A 21,642-nucleotide genomic window follows, 5' to 3' on the forward strand; every position below is an offset into this window, starting at 1 on the left:
TGGGCCTCGTCCCTGTTCTGCTACTAATGAGATGTGGAACACCGTCCACACTCTGCTATTGGTGAGATACGAGACCTCCCTACCAGGCACATACAAGTATCACACAGACATCAAGTATACTCTATCATGCAAGTCATTCCTTGGGCACCCGCCCGCTATCAATGGACCTTGGTCCTAAAGATCATACTGGCATACAGTGCCTAGGGCTAACCCCTGGGTCTTCCTACATGGGCCGGCATTGTGGCCTTAGATCCATTCATACAAAGGGAAACTCACCTGATACTGCTGAACTTGCTGGTAATCCCTTTGGCCGCTGTCTGACAACTCTCCCTGAACTGCTGCTCCACTACTTCTCAAACTTGCCCTTAAATCCCCAAATCTCATGTTAAATGTTGATCTATATGCAAAAGAGTGAAGGTAGCGACTCATTACCTTCAAATGCTCTGAAAAATCCCATAAACTCTGGATCTACTACCAATCCTTGAATCCCCAATGGTTCCCTTCTACCTCCTTCCTTCAAATCACCCAAAATAGCAAGAAACCTTGAATGTGGAACAATGGAGGCTTAGGGTTTCGTATTTTGGATAAGATAGGCTATAAGGAACCCTAAGGGATAGAATGAGATGCTTAAATAGTGCACAAAGTCCCGGATTTAGGGCTCCCCTCTTCAGACCGGACTCGCCGAGTCCTCTTTGCCGACTCGCCGAGTCGGTTACTTAATCGATCCCCCGGATCTCGCTCTGACTCGTCGAGTTCCTCCCTGGGCTCGATGAGTTGACCATTTGACTTAGGTTTTTCTTTCCTTCCTTGGCCTTTCTGATTTTGAGTGTTACAATCTAACTTCGTATGAGGAAGTTATGAATTTTCTAAGATTTGGCTTATCAGTGCACAACCTGAAACTCGAATTTTAGATTGAGCGGTTTGTGGCATACGCGACCTAAATGAAAATTGAACATCTCATTAATAGGAATTCAATGGTAAAACGGCAGACAAAAACAGAGTCCGTATGTAGAAGTTATGAATTTTACGCGGACATTTAACAGTATAATCTTCTTGTACTTTTAAATTTAATATCGGTCGAGAATTAGCCGAGAGTCAAAATAAAAGTTGTAGATCTTATTTTTACCTACGCGTGGATATAAAGAACATCCAAAATGGAGCTAGTATGTGAAAGTTACGGATTTTAGAAGTCGGAAGTGTGCTGTGCGAAAATGGGTGATGTGACACAATCTTGGCCATTGGTTTCTCCCTAAGTCTTGCCACCAGATGGTGACATGTGGCACCATGTTCAACAATATTTCACCCTATAAATAGAACCTCTACCACCCTCATTTTTTCACACATTTCCCATTCTTTCTTCTCTTTACTCTCTCTTTAGAACCTCTCTCTAGCACCGAAAGCCCCCGAAAAGCCTACAAAACCTCCCTAGCACGACGTGGAAGCCCCGGAGTGCTCGACGGCTCCAAGAAGAAGAGCTTTTTGGCTCGGGAACGCTGCTCCAAGCAAAGCCCGGTTTTCTATAAAACCCGTTGTAAGTGAGCTACGCCTACGCTATTTTTAATATAACTTTTATTTATTTATAGTAACGTTATTAGGAACTTATAATAAGTACTTGAGCTATTATTATGGGTTATATAAGTATTTTTTAACGCTTATATAATAGTAATAATAGCTAGACTATTAATTAGTCTCAGTGAATAATAGACTAAACTCTATTGGTAATAATACTAGGTTTCATCGAAGGAAACTATTTTTAAGAAGCGAAGCGCTGTCTGAGTTCGGAATCACCACCTTTTCAAGTGAGTGCATGGTCCCTTTCATCTTACACATAGATATGAAGTATTTTATATAAACTACATGCTATGTGTGCATATTATCTATATACTTGCTATCTATGCTAGATGAACGATTTTATACAGGTTATATATTATTTAAACTGTATATGTATTTACATCTACATAATATGTTGGGTAAAAAATGGGTAGACGAAATATGAGTTAGACGATAAGTTAAGAGGTAAAATAGACCATGAGGTAAGGGTGATAGGTGGACGATGTGAGAAGCCTTGATCCCAAATGTTGGCCCCATCATCTAGCAGAGTATGGATGACAACCACAGACTATTCTAGACAGTCCAGTGGAACACTAGTAGGCTCGCAACTTGTGGTGTTATGAATGATGTGTTCACCGGTGTACTCTAAAAAACCATTAACATGTATTGCGAGTGGACTCTAGAAAACGATATTGTCAATAAACGAGATAACCCTAGCAATTGTGCTCGAAGGACAGTACCGGCAGCTGCGCCTCATATAGAATGTCACAATTATGGCAGCTATGCCTAAGTGATAGAACTAGCAGCTGTGCTTGACAGTTGTGTCATTGACAACGATGCACTTCGTACCTATTCCTTATGAATGAATAAACAAGAAATAGCTGATTCTTAGGGTAGATCCTTAAGAGTAAAGAAGATAATAGGGATGGGTAATTAGGTTAACTGTGTAATGATTAAACATAATAATTATATTGATGTGGGTTGAAAACCCTATGTACTCACCAGGATTCCCAACCTGACCCACTCAATTTATTTATATCATAGGTGTTGATATGAAGTCGCATTACACTGAGAGATTAAGGAGATATAGATCACTAGTGATAATGAATGTAAGTTTTGTTTATGCTTATGTTTCGGTATTGACGATGACATCCCAATGTTTTAAAATGAATATAATACATTTCTTCGGAAATGCTATGATAAGTATTTATCATGTTTTTCTGGGAACAACTTCCGCAACATTTTTATTAAAAGAGATACTCTGATTTTTATAAAGCATAAACAAAATTGGTCTTTGTTGGTCGTGAAAATGGAGATGTCACACACATCAATAAAAATACCTTGGAATTATCTCAAATTCCCTCACAGTGGATGCTTCGCTAGAACTTGTTCCACATGGCCCCTCTGACGTTATACTCTATCTCACCCGATCTCGGTATAACCAAACACAACGAAATAACTGGTAGAACCAGTAACATTAACCACCACAGTCATGGTACTCGAACCATGTGGTCACCTCCCGGTCTGCTATAAACCCTGGTGCTCAAACCATGGCTTCACCAATCAATCTACTACTTAGCATGGTACTCAAACCATGACATCACTTCCTATCCTGCTACCGATAATGGTACTCAAACCATGACATCACTTCCTATCCTGCTACCGATAATGGTACTCAAACCATGAAATCACTTCCCATCCTGCTATTTAGAGTCTCCAGAATACTCCCTGCATCAAGTATGGATCCTCTACTTTTAGTAGTACGACCCCATACTACCAGCCACATCTACCCATACTTTCCACACGGACCATCCCAGAATTCCTAAGTAGCTGTTCAACCTTCTTGTTCATCCATCCCTTTGCATGTGTTCACTTCCCAGCGAAATGCTCTACCCTGTCAGAGCACTCATCTGATCATGGTCATCCCCCTGGGCTCTTACTAGGTGCTCGCACTTCTCCGCCATCAGCTTCTGAAGAACTCCTAATGATGCCAGCCATCTACCTCATGAATATCGTCATATCCACTTAGTAGCTGACTCCCATCACCAAGAGTTCCACAAAGCACGAAGCAAGCAACATTCGTGCATCGAATAATCTCTATCAACACGTATAACCACTTTAGGTTACAACTCCGCTTGCTATACTCGTAATCAAAAGATATCACCGAGCTCAAGCAACTCCACCCCTTGCGGTTATCTGACTATTTTCTCAATAGGCTCTTACAATGCTCATCTAGGTATCCTTCCTAGATTACTCCTCTACTCAGATCCTTCTCTAAAAATGATTCCTGCTGGATACTCATACTCCGCACATACTCAAAAGCAAATCACATATAGCAGTAACTTAAGGCATCACAATTCAGGCCACTCTAGTCCTAAAATATGAAGTACCTATCCTACTTTCTATCATGCATAACATATTACATAACATTCATAACACACAACGTAAGGGTATTTTGGGAAATCACAGTTCGGGCGTTGGCTGATTGTACACACTGCTCTTTTCCGCTTTCTCTTGAAATATTTTACTCGTTTCCAGAAAAAAAAATCGTTTCCTTTGAAAACTTTCCTCAAATCCTCAGTTTGAGTCGAGACATACTCGAAGGTGTATCCGAATCCCTCAAACCAAGGCTCTGTTACCAACTTGTAACAGCGAAAATTTTCAAACCAATTTTTTTTCATTTTTAATTCCATAAAACACATGTCATTTTAAATAAACACCATTTAATAGTCAAGAAAGTTTTCAAAACATTATTATCAAAATCCAGGATCCATATTCATGACTCTTTCCTCTTGTGTGCGTGTGTATGTGTGTGTACAATCGAGTCGCCGCCTTCCCGTAATCTTGATAAGAACCTGAAACACATAACACATAACATGGTAAGCACGAAGCTTACTGAGTTCCCCAAAATACCACGTACATACAACTAGCCAATCGAGGCTATAGCTATAAAAGACCATTTGGTCAATGTGTCTCAGTGGGCCTTCCGGTCCCACAATCTGAGTAGACCTTCCGGTCCTACTCTATCGACCTTCCGGTCCATACCATATTGACCTTCCGATCCATATACTGCTGACCTTCCGGTCCATACCTTGTTGACCTTCCGGTCCATATCATATTGACCTTCCGTTCCATACCATGCCACTCATAACAAACATAACATATACATAGAAACATAGAAACATATATCACATACTCGTCATAGCACATAAGACATTCCAGTCACACATAATTACCACTCTAGGTAAGGTATAGTGAGAAGACTCACCTCGAATAATGAACAACCCTTATAAACGTTGCTGCTAAGCATCGGCCACAAAACCCGCAATTATCTCAATTAGAACTAAGTCCAAACTCTCCCTCACTTGGTCTAGAGGTTGATCAATAACCAGCCCATCAATGTCCAAAACCTACTGGGCCAACCAAGGCCCAATTCTCAAATTAAATGACAAGCCCAACCAAAGGGCCCATAACATAAGCATATAATTTCCTGGTCCAAGACTCTATTACATCAAGCCCAAAAATTCAGACCCATCACTCAAGGCCCAACACGACCCTTAACCTAAAAGCCCACAATGAGGTTACGCGGGGCGTACCCCCTTTAGTACGCGTAGCATACAAACTCATGCATGCGACTGATCGGGGCACCAACCCAGTACGCAAGGCGTATTAGGATTTACGATGGGCGTATGCACAACTTGATTTAGTCCTTTTTCTTGGTCTTAACCCGTTAAGACCTCAACTCATCTCTTGGATCTAGACTCCTTAATAGCTTTTATTCCATAAAGTCAGGGACTTTAAGCCTTTGCATGGCTGATGTTGTCATAATCACACAAAACACTCATTCTCCTTTCTCATTAAGATCTTATCTCATGCATGATTTGATTCTAAAATCCAAGATCTCATTTTTGTGAAACTACTCCATCAAAAACACTCAAAAGTACAAATAATGGGCTCTGGAGTTTATCAACTCATAAAGCTTCAAGCTTGGGGACCAAAATCCCTAAAATGAACTATACTATGCACACCTCAAAAAGGAATAAGAAAGATTCGAGCTTTATACCTTTTAATGATGATTAATCCGCATAAAAGCTCAGATCCAAAGCCTGGTCTCCAACTCATTTCCCTTCAAGGCTCCTTCTTCACTTCCAAGGAATCACAAGGTCATCCCAAAGGAAGCTCATATGGACGAAGGCTTAGGGTTTTTAGAGGGTTTACTCTCTAACAAGGTGGCCAGGAATGAGGCCATCTCATTCTTTATATAGAGTCATTTAAAATGTTAGGGTTTCATTCACATACTAGAACGCCCAACGTTCCTCTTGGTACGCCCAGCGTACCAAGTGGCCATTGTGTCCATTCCACGCTCATAGGTACGCTAAGCGTTCCCATACTTACGCCCAAGGTACCCGATTGCCACCCATTCCTAATAAGGACTAAATTTGTCATATCTTTCAAACTAACATAAATTCTTTGATACAAGTCCGATTCCAGCGATTCTTTCTTCCTCGGAGAGGTGACAAGAAGCTCTACGCGTCTATGAACTTGTCACAGTCTCAAGGCTCTACGAATCAAATCTCAAAACTCATATTTCATTAAACATGATGTTACAATATGGAGAGTAATTGAAGAGCTGAAGCCTATTTGTAGGGGATTTTCTTGGGATGTGCGTTGCGCAAGGCCATGTGCGAGCCACACGTATGGGTGAGGTGGCTCCTCTAGATGGCTGACACATGTTTGAAACAGGGTGGGACAATGTGGCTAGCTTTGGGTGCAAGCTACTCACGGCGCATGCGCACACGATGGTTTTCAAATTTTCAAAATTGCGCAACTTCTTCATACGAGCTTCGTTTTGATGTTTTTATATCCACAAAAATCACTTGACAAGATTTACAACCTTAGTTTAGACTACGTCGGCTAATTTTGACGTCATATTCTTCACACCAGCTTAGACTATTAAAGCCCGTAAAAAATGTGTAACTTTCTCATCTGGAGTCCATTTTCAACTGTCTTTATATTTTTGAACTCTTATTAATGAGATATTCAATTCTTGTTTAGATTGTGTTGGCTAAAAATTGATCGATCTAAAATTCGATTTTTGAGTTGTACATTGCTATGCTGAATCTTAGAAAAACCATAACTTCCTCCAATGAAGTTAGATTTAGATGTTCTCTATATGTAGGCTTTCGGATTAGTGACCACTACGAATTTCATTTAGGTTGGTTAAGCTAATAAGCCACCTATCTTAAACTCACTGTTTATGATACGTCGCTTTGGTTTAATCGAAAAACTTCAAAGAAGCATAACTTCTTCATACGAACTCGGATTTAGGCATTCTAAATATTATCGATGTTTCCTATGTGTCTATGATAATTATTTTGGCTCTAGAGTAATATATTATTTCGTGTCTTTATATTAATTACAATTTACAACTATGGAAAAATAGGGTGTTATTTATAAAGATTTCGTCCGTGAAATCTAACTAAATAACTCTGCGTAGGTGCTCCTCATCTCTTCTTTTGGCCTCCAAGTCCATTCCGAAACTTTTCGATGTTGTCATTGAACCTTTCCTAAGTTGACTACCTAGCTACGCAAGGTCTTCATCTTCTTATCCAAGATTGCCATTGGTTTTTCCACGTAGTTCAGACACTCATCTAAGTGAATGTATTCCACAAATAAAATTGCGGATTCATCCGTAATTCACTCCCTTAACTGGGAGATGTGGAAGGTATTATGGATCCGATTGAGTTCTTCCGGCAGATCCAAACGATAGGAAACCTTGCTTACTCGACAAATGACTCGGAAAGGTCTGATATACCTAGGGCCTATGTTAGGTGTGTCAAGCCTAACAAATAAAGGGGTACGATATACTCCAAAAGAACACTACTATATTGTAAAAAAAAGGGTACATAGCAAGTAGGGTCGATCCACAGAGATACAGGACAATCAGTCTACACCTCTTTGTGCAAGGTACTTTGGTCACCAACAGTAAATAGGGGGGTGTGAATTAATTGATTACAATAGACAATTAAAGGCACAAGAATCAACTAAATGAATGGATTAAATTCAGAAATTGTAAGGACCCCAACTCAATGTATGACAACTTAGCTATGTGATTAACCCTAACTTTACTAACCTTACTTGAAAGTATTAACAAGCTCTAACACTTCCCATTCACCAGATTAAGTAACCAAAACAAGCTCTTTGATTAATGTTAACCTTACTAAGGTGTTGTTTGTTTTTTCGAAGCGAAAATTCATGAAGTATGCATACCACCTCTGCAATCCTCTGTAGCAGAAGAGGTGGAACAAACGACTGCAACATATAATAAGAAGCATGTTTGTTTTTTAACATCTGCAGTAAACTAAAATTTGCAGTAAACTAAAATTTAAATAAACTAATTTTATAAACTGAAAATAGTTCTCAACACTAAAATTTAATAATTCCAGTCTTAAAACATTGAAATAATAATAACAAGAACATGTAATATATATATATATATATATATATATATATATATATATATATATATATATATATATATATATATATATATATATATAAAACTTAAAAAAAAAAAAAAAAACTTAAAAAAATATAAAAGAAGCTAATAGTTTTATTCTAGAAAAAAAAAACTAATTTTAAAAAACATAAAAAGAAAATAATAAAAAAATTAAGAAAGTATTGCAAACGTTGTCTACAAAGTACGTAAAAAATTACACACGTTCAAAAAGATGTAACTGAAATTAAAAATATTATTAATAAAACGGTAAAAAAAAAATTTAAAAATCAAGTTAAAAAAATCATAGAAATTATAAAAATAAATTGTATCACATCCGTAAATAAAAATTTAAGAAAATCAAAGTTTAAAAAAAATTTTAAAAAAAAAGTTATACAAAAATTCTTAAAAAAACACTTAGAAAAAATGAAAGCTGAAGAGGTTAGAAGAGGCAAGTCAAGTGTTGCGCCACGCGGCACACGCGTAGAGGTTTTGTAGTCTAAAGCCTTCCAAAAAACAAACTGTTGCGAGAGGGAAAGTGTTGCGCGTGTGTTGCGCCGCACAATAAGTGGTTTGAAAAGGTTTTTATAGAAAAACAAATAACACCTAACCTAATCTAAACAAGCTCTTAGAATTAGATTAAAAGATTGCATTAAACTTTATGTGAATGTTCCCAACAACACCAAATACTCCTCATAAGTCTCGGGAGTATTAGAATGTGTGAATAAGATTTACACTAAATTCATTCAATGGAAATCAGTTTAGTGCTTATTACTTAGTCCAATTCACAAAACAATTATGAAATTTGCAATTAGATAACATGAATGACCTAACCCTAATTCAAATGGCCAATAAGAATCACAATTAGTATCAAACTTGTGATTAAAGCAAAATCAAATTCACTACTTACATTTAAAAGCAAACATCAAGTCATATGAGTGAAATCACAACCAAGAAGTCAAAACATGAAGTTGGAGAAACTAGGGTTCTAGCCACACATGGTTAGAACATGATCACAAGTCAAAGGATGGAAATAATGCGCAATCACAATTTACAAATAAGAGAAATAATGTTTCCAAATAACAAATGATCAAATCCTTGCAAAAACCTTTAAAATCCTCTCACCAATAGTGCTCTGATATGATGCCTCCCTGTAAAAATGACTTTAATCTCGTAATATGACAAATAGGAAAAACTGCCAAAAGTTGGTTTTAGGGTCAAACGCGCCCCGTGTCAAGATAGGGAAAATCAACATGGGTCGTGTTGAGTGGAAAATGGCATTCAATCCTCGATTTCATTCCAAAGTACAATGCTCAAAGTTGCTCAGTTGGGCCAACACGACCAATGTTAAAATGGGCTAAATTGACACGGGTCGTGTTCAACAAGGTCAACGTTTTCTTATCTGGCCAAACACGACTCGTGCCCACTTTGTATAGTAAATCCAACACGACCCGTGTACCCCTTGAACTCCGAATCTAAACTTGATTTTTTCAACTTTTCCGTTCTTCGCCCGATTATCCCGAAATCTTCACCAATGCTCCCGATACCTCCCAAAGTGCGTTCCAATCTCCGTTTTACCTGAAAAGAACATGAAAGTGTGCAAATAAGATTGTCCTAGAGACTAACATGAATATGATGAAATGCAAGAAAAATGGAGAACAACTATGCTAAATAGATGCATAAAAAGGGACTAAAAAGTGTGTAAAAAGGTGCACAAATGCACCTAACAAATCTCCCTAAGCTTAGACCTTTCTTGTCCTCAAGAAAGAACAATAATCGGATGAACATGACGATTTCTAGATAGCAAAAAGAAATATAGAGCAAAAGGGGACAAAAATATCCTAAAGGCTAAGAATGAATGCATGCAATCAAAACCATGAAAAAATACATGTACAAAAGACATTTAAGAAACCAAACAAGTAATTTATCTCTCTCTCTCTCTCTCTCTCTCTCTATATATATATATATATATATATATATATATATATATATATATATATATATATATATATATATATATATATATACGATCAAACTTTACATCGTTGGGGCTCCAATCACTAATACCTACGCGACCATCCTACTACCTTCAACATATCACAAGCTCCCAAAGTGAGGAAGACCATGGAACGGTGTAACCCAATAATCCAACCATGGTTTTATTTAAAATTCATAACTTAATTAGCTTTTGTGAGAGAAAATAACACATTTTGGGATCTCATGTCCTTAAGACTCGATGGTGAAAAATCAGAATTGACGCATCCTTAAGAACCTGTCATGACAAATCAGCCTTTGCTGAAGCAGTGAGTCCACCCAAAGGGGCCCAGCTCCCATCATCGGGAGTTCCACAAAGCATACCGAGTTCCAGAAGTAGGGTTTTAAAGCCCATTATTTTTACTAGAGGTGAACATACCAAAAAAGCGAAGCAAAAACAAATTAATCGATATAACAAAACCATTACTAAAAGTTATGATATGACTTTTAATTTTGGCTAATAGAATAGGTGAATGCATATTGTTTAGTTATAGTTTTTATTTAAAACAACCACTATAAAACAAACCAAATTAATCATATTAATAAATGTTTTTTAATATAATATAACTTTAAATATATGGTATTTAGCATATCAGAAATTGTAAATTTAAAAGATAATTATTTAAAATTAAATAAGATAAGTAATTTTCTATCAATACAATTATATATACATAATCATTCAAAACCAATATTAATTGCTATTTAGTGACTATTGAAATACATTAACCACATATAATTATTATAGTTCGGTTGTGACCAATAACCGAACCAAACCGTCACATTCATATCCTTAATTTTCGCAAATGACCTATATTATCTATTTACTAAATCATGGTTAGAGATTAGTCAAATTTTCTTCTTTTTGTTTTCTAAATGAACATCTATATACAAAATATATTTGAAATCAGCCCTGTCTGATGTCCTATTACTCTTTCATTTATTTCGCCATCTCCAATGTACATACACATGCATATACACATAAAAATACATCTACAACAACACCCACACACACAACACATTTATATATGTGAGTTGCCACGTTTTTTTTTTCTTATAATCACATTTTGTATCGAAAAAACCCAATCATAAGTTTTGATGATTCTCATAAATGATACTCGTCAGAGAAAATATACACAACGCAAGGCCTCCACTATAAGTCTATAACTATACCCCAATTTAAAGGGTACAACCAAATTCACTCAAATGTATTCTTACAGTCAAAGCTGAGCTGTCATTTGACTACCACGTCCCGACTGCCACCTAAGCTGTCACTACTACGACCACTCACTCGATCTGAATACCCAATTCCTGATGCAATCGAACCCATCTCATTTTGTAGGTCCCAGCTTCCACTCCTCCTTCCCCAGCTAGACTGCCGTGGATGGGGCTGCAAATCACCGCCACCACCGCCATAAGTGCCGCCACTGTCTCCGGTTGCCGGCCCGTTCTTCCAAATATCGATTGGACTTTTCTCAACATCTGAATTTACATAATTACCTCCCGTGACTCTAGTTGGAAGTTCGGGCTCTTTCTTCACAAATGCCCTGAAGTTGTTCTTTGATGCAGGAATGGCGTCCCAGAAAACCTCCTTGAAGTTTCCAAAAATACCCTTGTTGTATGGATTATCACTCCGATCGTATCGGTATCGAAAGTTCTCATATGTCGACTGCACGATCAAACAAAAAAAAAAAACGATTTCAATACTTTAAAAGATTTGATAAGGCTCTTTTCAACAACGGAGATTACAAGGGCATTCACGTCATTTTCACAAAGAAGAAATCGAGAGTGTATCTCTTATCCCTGTCCCATCACCTTTTTGGTCGAGGCTAAAAAGTTGCATCTTTTTGCCCCACAATCATAAATACATGTCAAACACAGTACAAGGTTGTCTGATCTGTTTTCTTCTGTCTTGTCTTGTCATGTCCTGCATAACAAACAGAATCAGGGCTAAATGGAAATAATGTGGTACCTGGTTTGTACTGATGAGATATGAATGAAAGATGGTGAGGCCACCCACAAACCAAACCGCTAAAAAAGTGTAGATTATTAGCACGATTGATGCAGGAGTTTTGATTAATGCCCTCCAAATCGATACATTCTCACTGTGCATGATCTTTATCGCATACACCCAACAAAATCCAAACACATAAATGCAAAGCAAAGTCGCCGAAGATACAAACATAAAGAAAAACCGGTAGTTTCGCTGCATCCAAAAACATAATTGTCACAAAACATGTTAATATTTAAAAAATGTTATTTTTAGAGATTTCTCCAAAGTATAACGGCTAATTTGAATTAAATGCATCATCTTAGGTCAAAAGTTGCCAAAAAAAAGTTACGAAAATAGATGAGTTTAAATAAAAAGTTGAAGTAGGTTTTGACACTGTGGAATCATCAATCATATAAAAAGTTAAAAACAAGTGATGTTTATTTAAAAGAGTAGAAGTAGGATGCTATATACCCGTCCAATACACTGTCCGACCCACGGGCAGTGATGATCAAATCTTTCCACACAGTTATCACATATTGAGCAATGAGAACAACGAGGGGGTCGATACAACATGCAAGTATCACAGTATTTGACTTTTACTATCATCCCGTTGACTGTTACTTCTTTGATCCGAGGTAAACGTAACTGTGGAGTTTGACCTGGACCAACTTCTGGACTCTGATCGGTTGTTTCGGGTTGTGGCGGGTGTGTGTTACGGGGGATTATACCCGGGTCCCTTCCCGATGTCATTAAAAGCAAGATTATTACCTGAAAATAGCATTTGTAATGTGCATATATTTTAGGGTTAAATGCAAGAAATAGCAAGGTTATCGATTCGTAGTTTCATCTAACAATCACTCGATCAGAATTCGGAAGTTGAACCAAACAATTCCGTACAGATTTGATATCTTGGTGAGATGAGAGAACTTACATAGAATGTGAACAAGATTACAACGACCATAATCAACACTCCTAGATGATGAGGAAAATCATTAATCAGCTTTCTGGCAACGAATGCACAGAAGACTGAAACAGGGACAACAATTAGGAATATGGATAGGAAAATAGATCTGACATCCGGTCCAAATATAAACCTTCCACCAAGAAAAAATATCTGCACAGAAGAAAGAAAGCAATTGATTGAGAAAAAATGCACAAAATTATGACAATCAAGTATACTTTTTTCGCCGTCATTGTGTAAACTATTCACACACGAAGCACATCAATTCGAAATTATGTGTAGCCTATTAGTAATCATTTAAGCGGTATCGCATAGTTCGCCGGCTAAAAGATTACCTAAAATTTAGGGCATGCATAGCAATTTGATTCTCCTTATTTGTCGTGTGTCGATCGGTATCTATAATATGCTCTTAGTAAACTTGCAATCGTCAGTTTCATTGCAAACAAAACCCTAGATTTGAAAAAAGCTACAACTTCAAAAACTAAAGCACCGAGTAGTAGATTCGGAGACAAAATCATCAAATTCGAATTGCAAATCATAATTCAACTACTGCGATCTAAAAAACCTTAACAAAAAGATTCAGAATCACAGGAAGCAAAAACGCTAAAATTCGAAAAAAGCAAGTTAACATACGTTGCTTCCTTTCCAAGTCTGGTATGTCCGGAGAAATTCCGGCGCTTGATCATCATCGCCGGCGGAATCCGGAGTCTTGGGAGGGTGTACCACATGCATCTCTCTCTCTCTCTCTCTCTCTCTCTCTCTAAATTTTGTTTCTCTCTCTAAAAGGAAAGGTCTAGAGAGGGAGAGGTCAATGGGGACGGCTACTGGTGGCGGATTTTTGACTCCATTAATGGAATGAATGGAAGCGTCAAATGAAACGGCCGAGGAAAACTAATTTGGGATAAATTTCACATCTTGGTCAAAATATAATACTACTATTATTTAGAAAAATATGAGAAATTATATACTACCTTTCTTATATCATTTTTTTAAATCGATTCTCCTTAGACTAGGCGAATCCCTAAATAGAATTGTATAGTTAAAATAATAATTTTTACCAAATTAATATTTAATATTTCTATTTTGAAACAACATGTAGTAAAGCAAACATATAATTATCATATTAGTTTTATTAAAATTATAGTTTAATTTTTAAGTCATTGTAATATATACAATTATTTAATAATTTTATAAACCGTTTAAAATTGTGTAAATTATTATCAAATTAATGATAATATAACGGGTAACAAAATATATGAACAAAAATATAAAATGCAACTTTCAAAACATAAAAATAGAAAATATCTATTATAACATTTGTATTATAAAAGATATATATACATCGAATAATAAAAAAATATGACAAATAAACACTATAATTTTTAATAATATAAAAACACTAAAACATCTATTATAACATTTATATTAACTCTTCATATTTAAATCACAAATCTCTTCAAATATACTAATGTTTTTAATGAGCAAAACTTTACAACCTTATAAAAGAAAGGAAAATAAAAAGTTATTAGTGATTACTAATGGGATAATGACTTAAAAAGGTAATGAAGTTTCAAAAGTGTACAAAAAAAACCATTGTTATTTTTTTTGTACACAAAATACCATTTTACCGGCTATTGTAGGTTATCCGGTTTCCAAATGTTCAAAAAATACCATTGTTGTTTTTTTAGTACAAAAAAATACCATTAATGTTACTATTTGTACACAGAATACCAACAAAATATACATGTGTTCAACTAAAACATTGTGGTAACCAGGTACTTCAGGTAAATGGGATGAGATGAGCGTAATCAGCAAGTGCTTGTTTAATTTTTTTTGAAATTGTTTGAAAAGATCTTACTTCCACCGTATGATCAGCCGAACAAGATTATAGGTGATGCTTCGGCTGATAAATTTTTCTTCAAATCGGTGATGAGAAGAGCGTAATCAGCAAGTGCTTGTTCGGCTGTTAGATAGGCTAAAGTAGAAGCATTCTTATATGCCTCTTTCTGGCTTCTATATGGCATCGATTCACCATAATATCGATGCTAGATCAAATCACGCAGCTTTTGATAAAATTGTATTATTAAAGGTCTGCAAGTGAACAAATTAATGTAGAGTAGAGTGATTAGGGCTTTTACTTCGGGGAAGATGACCATGGAACCAAAACGAGGGGCGAGTTCCCAAACGAAATCGGTGTTGGCAGCGAACCATTCGATGTCGCCTTCGTTGCCGCAATAAAGGAAGATTAGGCCCAAATGACTAGGGCATGGACCCACCCAGTGATCGAAGTTGATGAGATAATGTTGTTGGAACTTGGGAAGATCATTGAAACTGAAATGATCAAGAGTCTGATCAAAGTATCGTGTCTCGTAAGTGTACTTCGGCTGAACAAGAATTTTTGGGTTTTGAGAAGCCGTGGGGATTTGCCGAGAAACAGAGGTGGCCGGTGAGATTCCGGCGTTGATGAAAGTAAGCAGATGATTAGGAGGAAGAATAAGAAAAAGGGTTTTGCCATGGTGGTGGAGGGTGGTGATGAACAACAGTAGTGGCCGAACTGAAGTGGAGGGTTCTTTATAAAAAGTAGCTAAATTTCCATTACATTCAAAGAAGGAAAAATGATTTAAAAAGGTAACGAAGTTTAAAAAATGTACAAAAAAGACCATTGTTTTTTTTTTGTACACAAAATACCATTTTACCGGCTATTGTAGGTTACCCACAATGTATTATTTGAACACATGTGTACTTCATTGGTATTTTGTGTATAAAAAATATACTTTAATGGTATTTTGAGTACTAAAAATAAAATAATGGTATTTTTTGTATATTTTTGAAACTTAATTACCTTTTTAAGTCATTATCCCATTACTAATTAATAATCATAAGTTAAAAACTTTTGAGTTGTAAGTAATAAATATACATAAATTAGAAAACTTATGAGTTGTTGTGTGAGTTTCAAATGAATGTGGTACTTGTAAATATGTATTTATTATTATTATTATTATTATTATTATTATATTATTATTATTATTATTATTATTATTATTATTATATTCGTCTAAATAATTGTTTTTGATGCATCATTTTAATCCCTTCAATTATTAAACATAAAGATATTTAATTATAAATTTATAACATACATAGGTGCATATACATGTTAAACAAATCACATTATATATATATATATATATATATATATATATATATATATATATATATATATATATATATATATTCGTAAATGTCATATATAATTTTTGTCGTAGTAATATGGATAAATAACTTTTATATGAAGAACATATTATGATAAATCTATCATAATTACATATTAAATGTTAAAAATTATGTTATCTTTTAAATATTGTCTTTTAAATATGTTATGTAGGATAAACCAACAAAAAAATAATAGAAAATAAACATAATCACAATAGAAACACTACAATCAAATAAATAAGAGCATTGGTGGTTAAATACATAAATAAAGATGTTACATAAAGATACATTTAAATCAAAAGAAAAAACTAATATTCATGAACTTTGCTCGAACAAAAAAAACTTATATCCGTTTTCTGAATCTTCTTTCTTCATTTAACACTATCCAATCATAAAAACTTGATGACAATTCTTCACTAACCTGCAATCAAAATATTTTTCTTGAAAAAGAAGAATTATAAAGATATTCCAAGCAAAACATTGATGTTTGGAGAGTCACATTTAAGATTGAGTAATACATACAAATCACTTATAACGATTAAATGAGAAACTGAATATAAAGAAAGAATAGAAAAGCTTCATTTGTTTTGGTTGAAAGATATTCTAAGCAAAACATTGATATTATGACATCCTTCTTACATATTAGATTTTATATAACACAAAAAACACAAAAGATTGACATTTTTATAGTAAAATTTTCACCAAATACTAATTAAACATAATATAAGTTATAAAACTTTTGAGTGTTAAATCATAATTAAGAAAACTTTTGAGTTGCATTAGTTAAAAAATGGGATTCCAAATGCATAAGATTCAAGAAAAAATGTTAGCTTTATAAGTATGTATAATATCGATAAATATAATAAAATTTTATTAATTTTCTTAAATATAATAAATATCATAATCTTAAATAGAAAGATAATAGAAAAAAAAAAATATGAGCATATTTTATTTCTCAATATATATCTAACGAAATATTAACATTTTCTAAGATGTTAACAGAAAAAGCATTTTAAAAAACAGCGACAAATTTTGTAGAATATCTTACGTGAAATAACTAATTTGTTAAATTTGTATGTTTGCATTGCAAATTTTGCAAGCCATCATATGAAATAGTCTCAAAAATACCTAATTTTTAAGTTTGTTTTATGAAATGATTATTTATTTCATTTTTATAAAATGATGTTCTTAAATTTCTAGTAATTGAAAAACATTTATGTCATTTATATTAACTATAAAATAATAATTATTATAATTGATGTAAAATTGTAACTAATTTGAATGATAAAAAAAAATAACATTTATTAAAACCAAATCATTTAATAGTCTCTACTGATATTTAGTATAAAATTAATTATATTTTTCAACTATTTCAAATAACTATTGTTTTGATTTATAATTTTTAAAAATTTGTAACGATATTTTAATTTCATATCATGATGACTCTTTAAATTATCAATCAATATTTGTAATATAACACTTTATGTTCTTTTAATAATTAATTTAAAAACAACTTAATTAATTTTAGTTATTATAAAAAACAGTTTTAGGACCTGTTTGATATGGCATCTGACTGAGTCAGGTCAGACAAAAGGTGTTTGATAGATAAAATCTTGTCGTCTGACTCGGAAAACAATGTCTGACCGAGAAAGAAGTTGGGAGTTGGCTGACTGAGAAAGAAAACAAGGCTTTCCAATAGTACCCTTGGCATGGATAAAAATTCACAACTAATGAAAAGGCTACAAGAATAGAATTTGGGTCTCTCTTGTAGAAGCAATGGTGTTTACCAGCAAGCTGAAAGGTTTTTTGTGTTTTATCTTTAAAATAATATATTTAATGTCTATTATGGTGGAGGTTTTTGTATAAATTATTATTATTATTATTATTATTATTATTATTATTATTATTATTATTATTATTATTATTATTATTATTATTATTATTAATGTCTATTATTATTATTATTATTATTATTATTATTATAATATTGCATAGAAACGTGTATAACATCAGGGTAAAATGGTCATTTTACACCAGTCAGCACATTCGGTCAGATTTTCAATCAAACAACATGATTTCTTACTCAGTCAGAATTTCTTACTCAGTCAGCACTTTCTCAGTCAGCAATTATCAAACGGAGCCTTAGTTAATTCGATTTTTAGATTTAGATTCTTTATATTTATCGTATTTAATACTTTTTTTTTTAACTATTTTAAAAATATACATTTAATTTTTTTAAAACTTTATTTGATATTTTATTTTAGGTTTTAAATTTTACACTATATTTTTAAATTTATTTGATATACTAATTTAGGTTATGTACTTAACGTTATATTGAAGTCAACAAATTAAATATATCCTATTGATAATTCGTATTTATGTAACACCGTAAATTTTCAAACAAAATTTTCATTTTCAAAATCGCATAATTTTCAATACCACATTTCAAAACCACACTTGTCAAATTGTCAAAAACATAAATTCATAAATTGTTTAATAAAATCCAGGATCTTCAAAACATAATCTCCATCTCGTGTGTACAATCAAGTTGACGCCTTCCAGTGATCCTAAGAAGTAACTAAAACACATAATATATAACATAGTAAGGACAAGGCTTAGTGAGTTTCCCAAAATACAACGCACATCTCATTAGCCACTCATGGCTATATCTCATAAGGACCCCGATCCATGTATCTCGGTGAGGACCCTCCGGTCTCACAGCTTGGGTTGGACCCTCCGGTCCTAACTCAATAACACTCGGAACAATACACAACATAAATCACAAAGACATAATGCAGGATATCATGATTCTCAATATAAGCATACAAGGCCATTCGGTTACACAGTGTCACCACTCATGGGAAGTATAATGAGAAGACTCACCTCGTAAGTAAAGCAAATATGTCTCGTAATCAAATCACCGGTCTAGCCTCCGCCTAACATATACCATAATTATCTCTAATTAATAAACGACCCTCAAAGACGCTAGGCTAAACCCACTACTAATTCTTAGAAGGATAAAAGACCATTTTACCCTTCTATGGCCTCTATGGACCATAGTTTGACCAAATCCTAAATGTCAACAAAAATCAATAGCAGTGCGTATGTTAGGTGTACTACTTCGTCATGCATGCATCGAGGATCTTCGACGTTACACTGCGCGTCCCTGGGACTACGCTCGGTGTACATCCCATACTTGTTTTTCCCATCTCTTGGTCTTAATCCGTTAAGACCAAAGTTATACTCTCAGATTTGGACTTACTAAAGGCTCATACTCCATAAAGTTCGTGACTTTAAGCCTTTGCATGGCTGAGAAAGTCTAAAACCCAAAAACTCTCACTCTTTACTCACAAAAGTGCTCATATCTCATGCATGGGGTGATTTTGTCATCCAATATCCCATTTTTATGAGTCTACTCCACTAGAGACACTTAAAGGGACATGTGTTAGGCTCTGGAGTTCAACAAACTCATAAAGCTTCAAGCTTTGTGACAAAAACCCTAAAATGAACCATAATATGCATAAATCAAAAGAATGAGAAAGCTTTAAGCTTGATACCTTCAAACGATGCACCATCCACAGGGAAGCTCAGATCCAAGGCTTGGACTCCAACTCTATTCTCTTCAAGGCTCCTTCTTCACTCAAAGAATCCCACAAGAACACTTAGAAGCTTACAAATGGCCACTCAAGATAAGATAACATAAATTAGGGTTTTGAGGGGGTTCAAGACTGGAAATGGTGGCCAAAAATGAGGCCATCATGTTCCTTAAATAGGGACTCACCCCACAATTAAGGTTTTCTTTCTGAGCCTAGTACGCCCAACTTGCCCTTTGGTACGCCCAACGTACTAGTTGGCTTCCACGTCTAAATCACGCACATAAGTACGCTGAGTGTACACGTGCGTACGCCCTGCGTACTCTGCTACCACATTTTCTCAAATAAAGGGCCAAACTTGACAACTACAATAATACAACGGTTAATGAGATATACCTGGTCTCGGGATGTTACAATTTAGTATTTTCTTTTAACTATTTTAATAATAGAAGTTAAATATCCTCTTACTTTTTCTCCCTATTTATCTTCTTACCCATGTGAAATGGTGACAAATGTCACATTTTGATAAAATTAATAATATTTTAAAACATTTGTCATCTTTTCACATGGATATAGGGATATCAACTGGAACAAACGGGATGGGGACTGTATCCCCCGCCCCCACCCCCGAAATTTCCCCATTTCCCATCCCCGTCCCCGCCTCCAAAATTTTCAGCCTCCCTACCCCCGCCTCCGCTCCTGACTGATTTTGGGATATTTTTTTTATTGGGATAAAAGAAGCTGTTTTTTGGGCTTAAAATAGTTATTTATAACAGAATTTTACTTGTTAAAAACACAAATGTTATCACATCTGAAAAACGTTATACTAGCAACTTAAAAACATGATTTTTTTGTTGAATTTTGGAAGCTCAAATGTAACGTCCCAAAAACTAAGACTATTTTTTTTTTGATTTTTAGATTAATAAAACCAATATCCAAAACAATATCATAAAAACCATAGTGAATCAGTGTGTATCAATAAACATCCAAGCACATCATAGTCATGTAATATGTGGAACAATATGGTGTATGAAATGCAGTCATCCTGAGCTCTCCCTATTCGAAACAGAAGCACATGAAAACATAAACTGAAAAACGTAAGCACCAAGCTTAATGAGTTCCCCAAAGTACCATATACCATGGGCCTCACCCGACATCGAGCCCCGATCGGAATAGATCTTTCGGTCATCAGGCCTCGCATGGCATCGGACCCCACCCCGATATACATACAAACATAAAAACACATGCAAAAATCACAAAGATAAATAGCATACAATATAATCATTAGGTCCCGCCTGATATATATATATATATATATATATATATATATATATATATATATATATATATATATATATATATATATATATATAAACGCATAACACATGCAAGAGTCATGCAGACAACTAGCATCCTAAACATAATAAACCATGGGCCGACATTGGTGTCTTCGACCAGCTAAACATAGTGAGGAAAATCGCCTCTAGCGGCTGAATCTCTCCAATAATATCTCAGTCTGCCGATCCAGAAAATCGCCGCACGCTAGCACCATTAAATAATATCCAATTAATAATTGGATCTCGACCCGTAATCAAGAATCTAAATTACTTGTCTAATATCCAAGGTAAAAGACCATTTTAACCTTTTTCTTACTTGGCCCAAAACCAAGGCCCAACTCATTTGCTCAAAAAGCCCAATTCCCTAAATAACATCCCAAGGCCCAATATGGCCCAACTTCGTAATTGGGCCTAAAAACCATCATGGACCTAATTACAAGAAAGCCTATATTCTATGCATGACCCAAATT

The 21,642-nt window shown here is 34.7% G+C and overlaps 1 protein-coding gene across 1 annotated transcript; it reads right to left on the reverse strand.

The window, feature by feature from the left end:
• Positions 1–11,163: 11,163 nt before the first annotated feature.
• Positions 11,164–13,920, reverse strand: LOC145048960 (putative protein S-acyltransferase 7). Its single transcript, XM_078997616.1, has 5 exons — positions 13,666–13,920; positions 13,003–13,185; positions 12,543–12,839; positions 12,051–12,284; positions 11,164–11,747 (listed from the first exon to the last, which is right to left on the reverse strand). Exons 1-5 carry the CDS (start codon positions 13,762–13,764, stop codon positions 11,313–11,315), a joined length of 1,248 nt encoding a protein of 415 aa, XP_078853742.1. The 5' UTR covers positions 13,765–13,920; the 3' UTR covers positions 11,164–11,312.
• Between the last annotated feature and the right edge of the window lie 7,722 nt (positions 13,921–21,642).

This window comes from Lactuca saligna, chromosome 5, assembly GCF_052625555.1.
Source record: "Lactuca saligna cultivar CGN05327 chromosome 5, ASM5262555v1, whole genome shotgun sequence".
Lineage (NCBI taxonomy): Eukaryota > Viridiplantae > Streptophyta > Magnoliopsida > Asterales > Asteraceae > Lactuca > Lactuca saligna.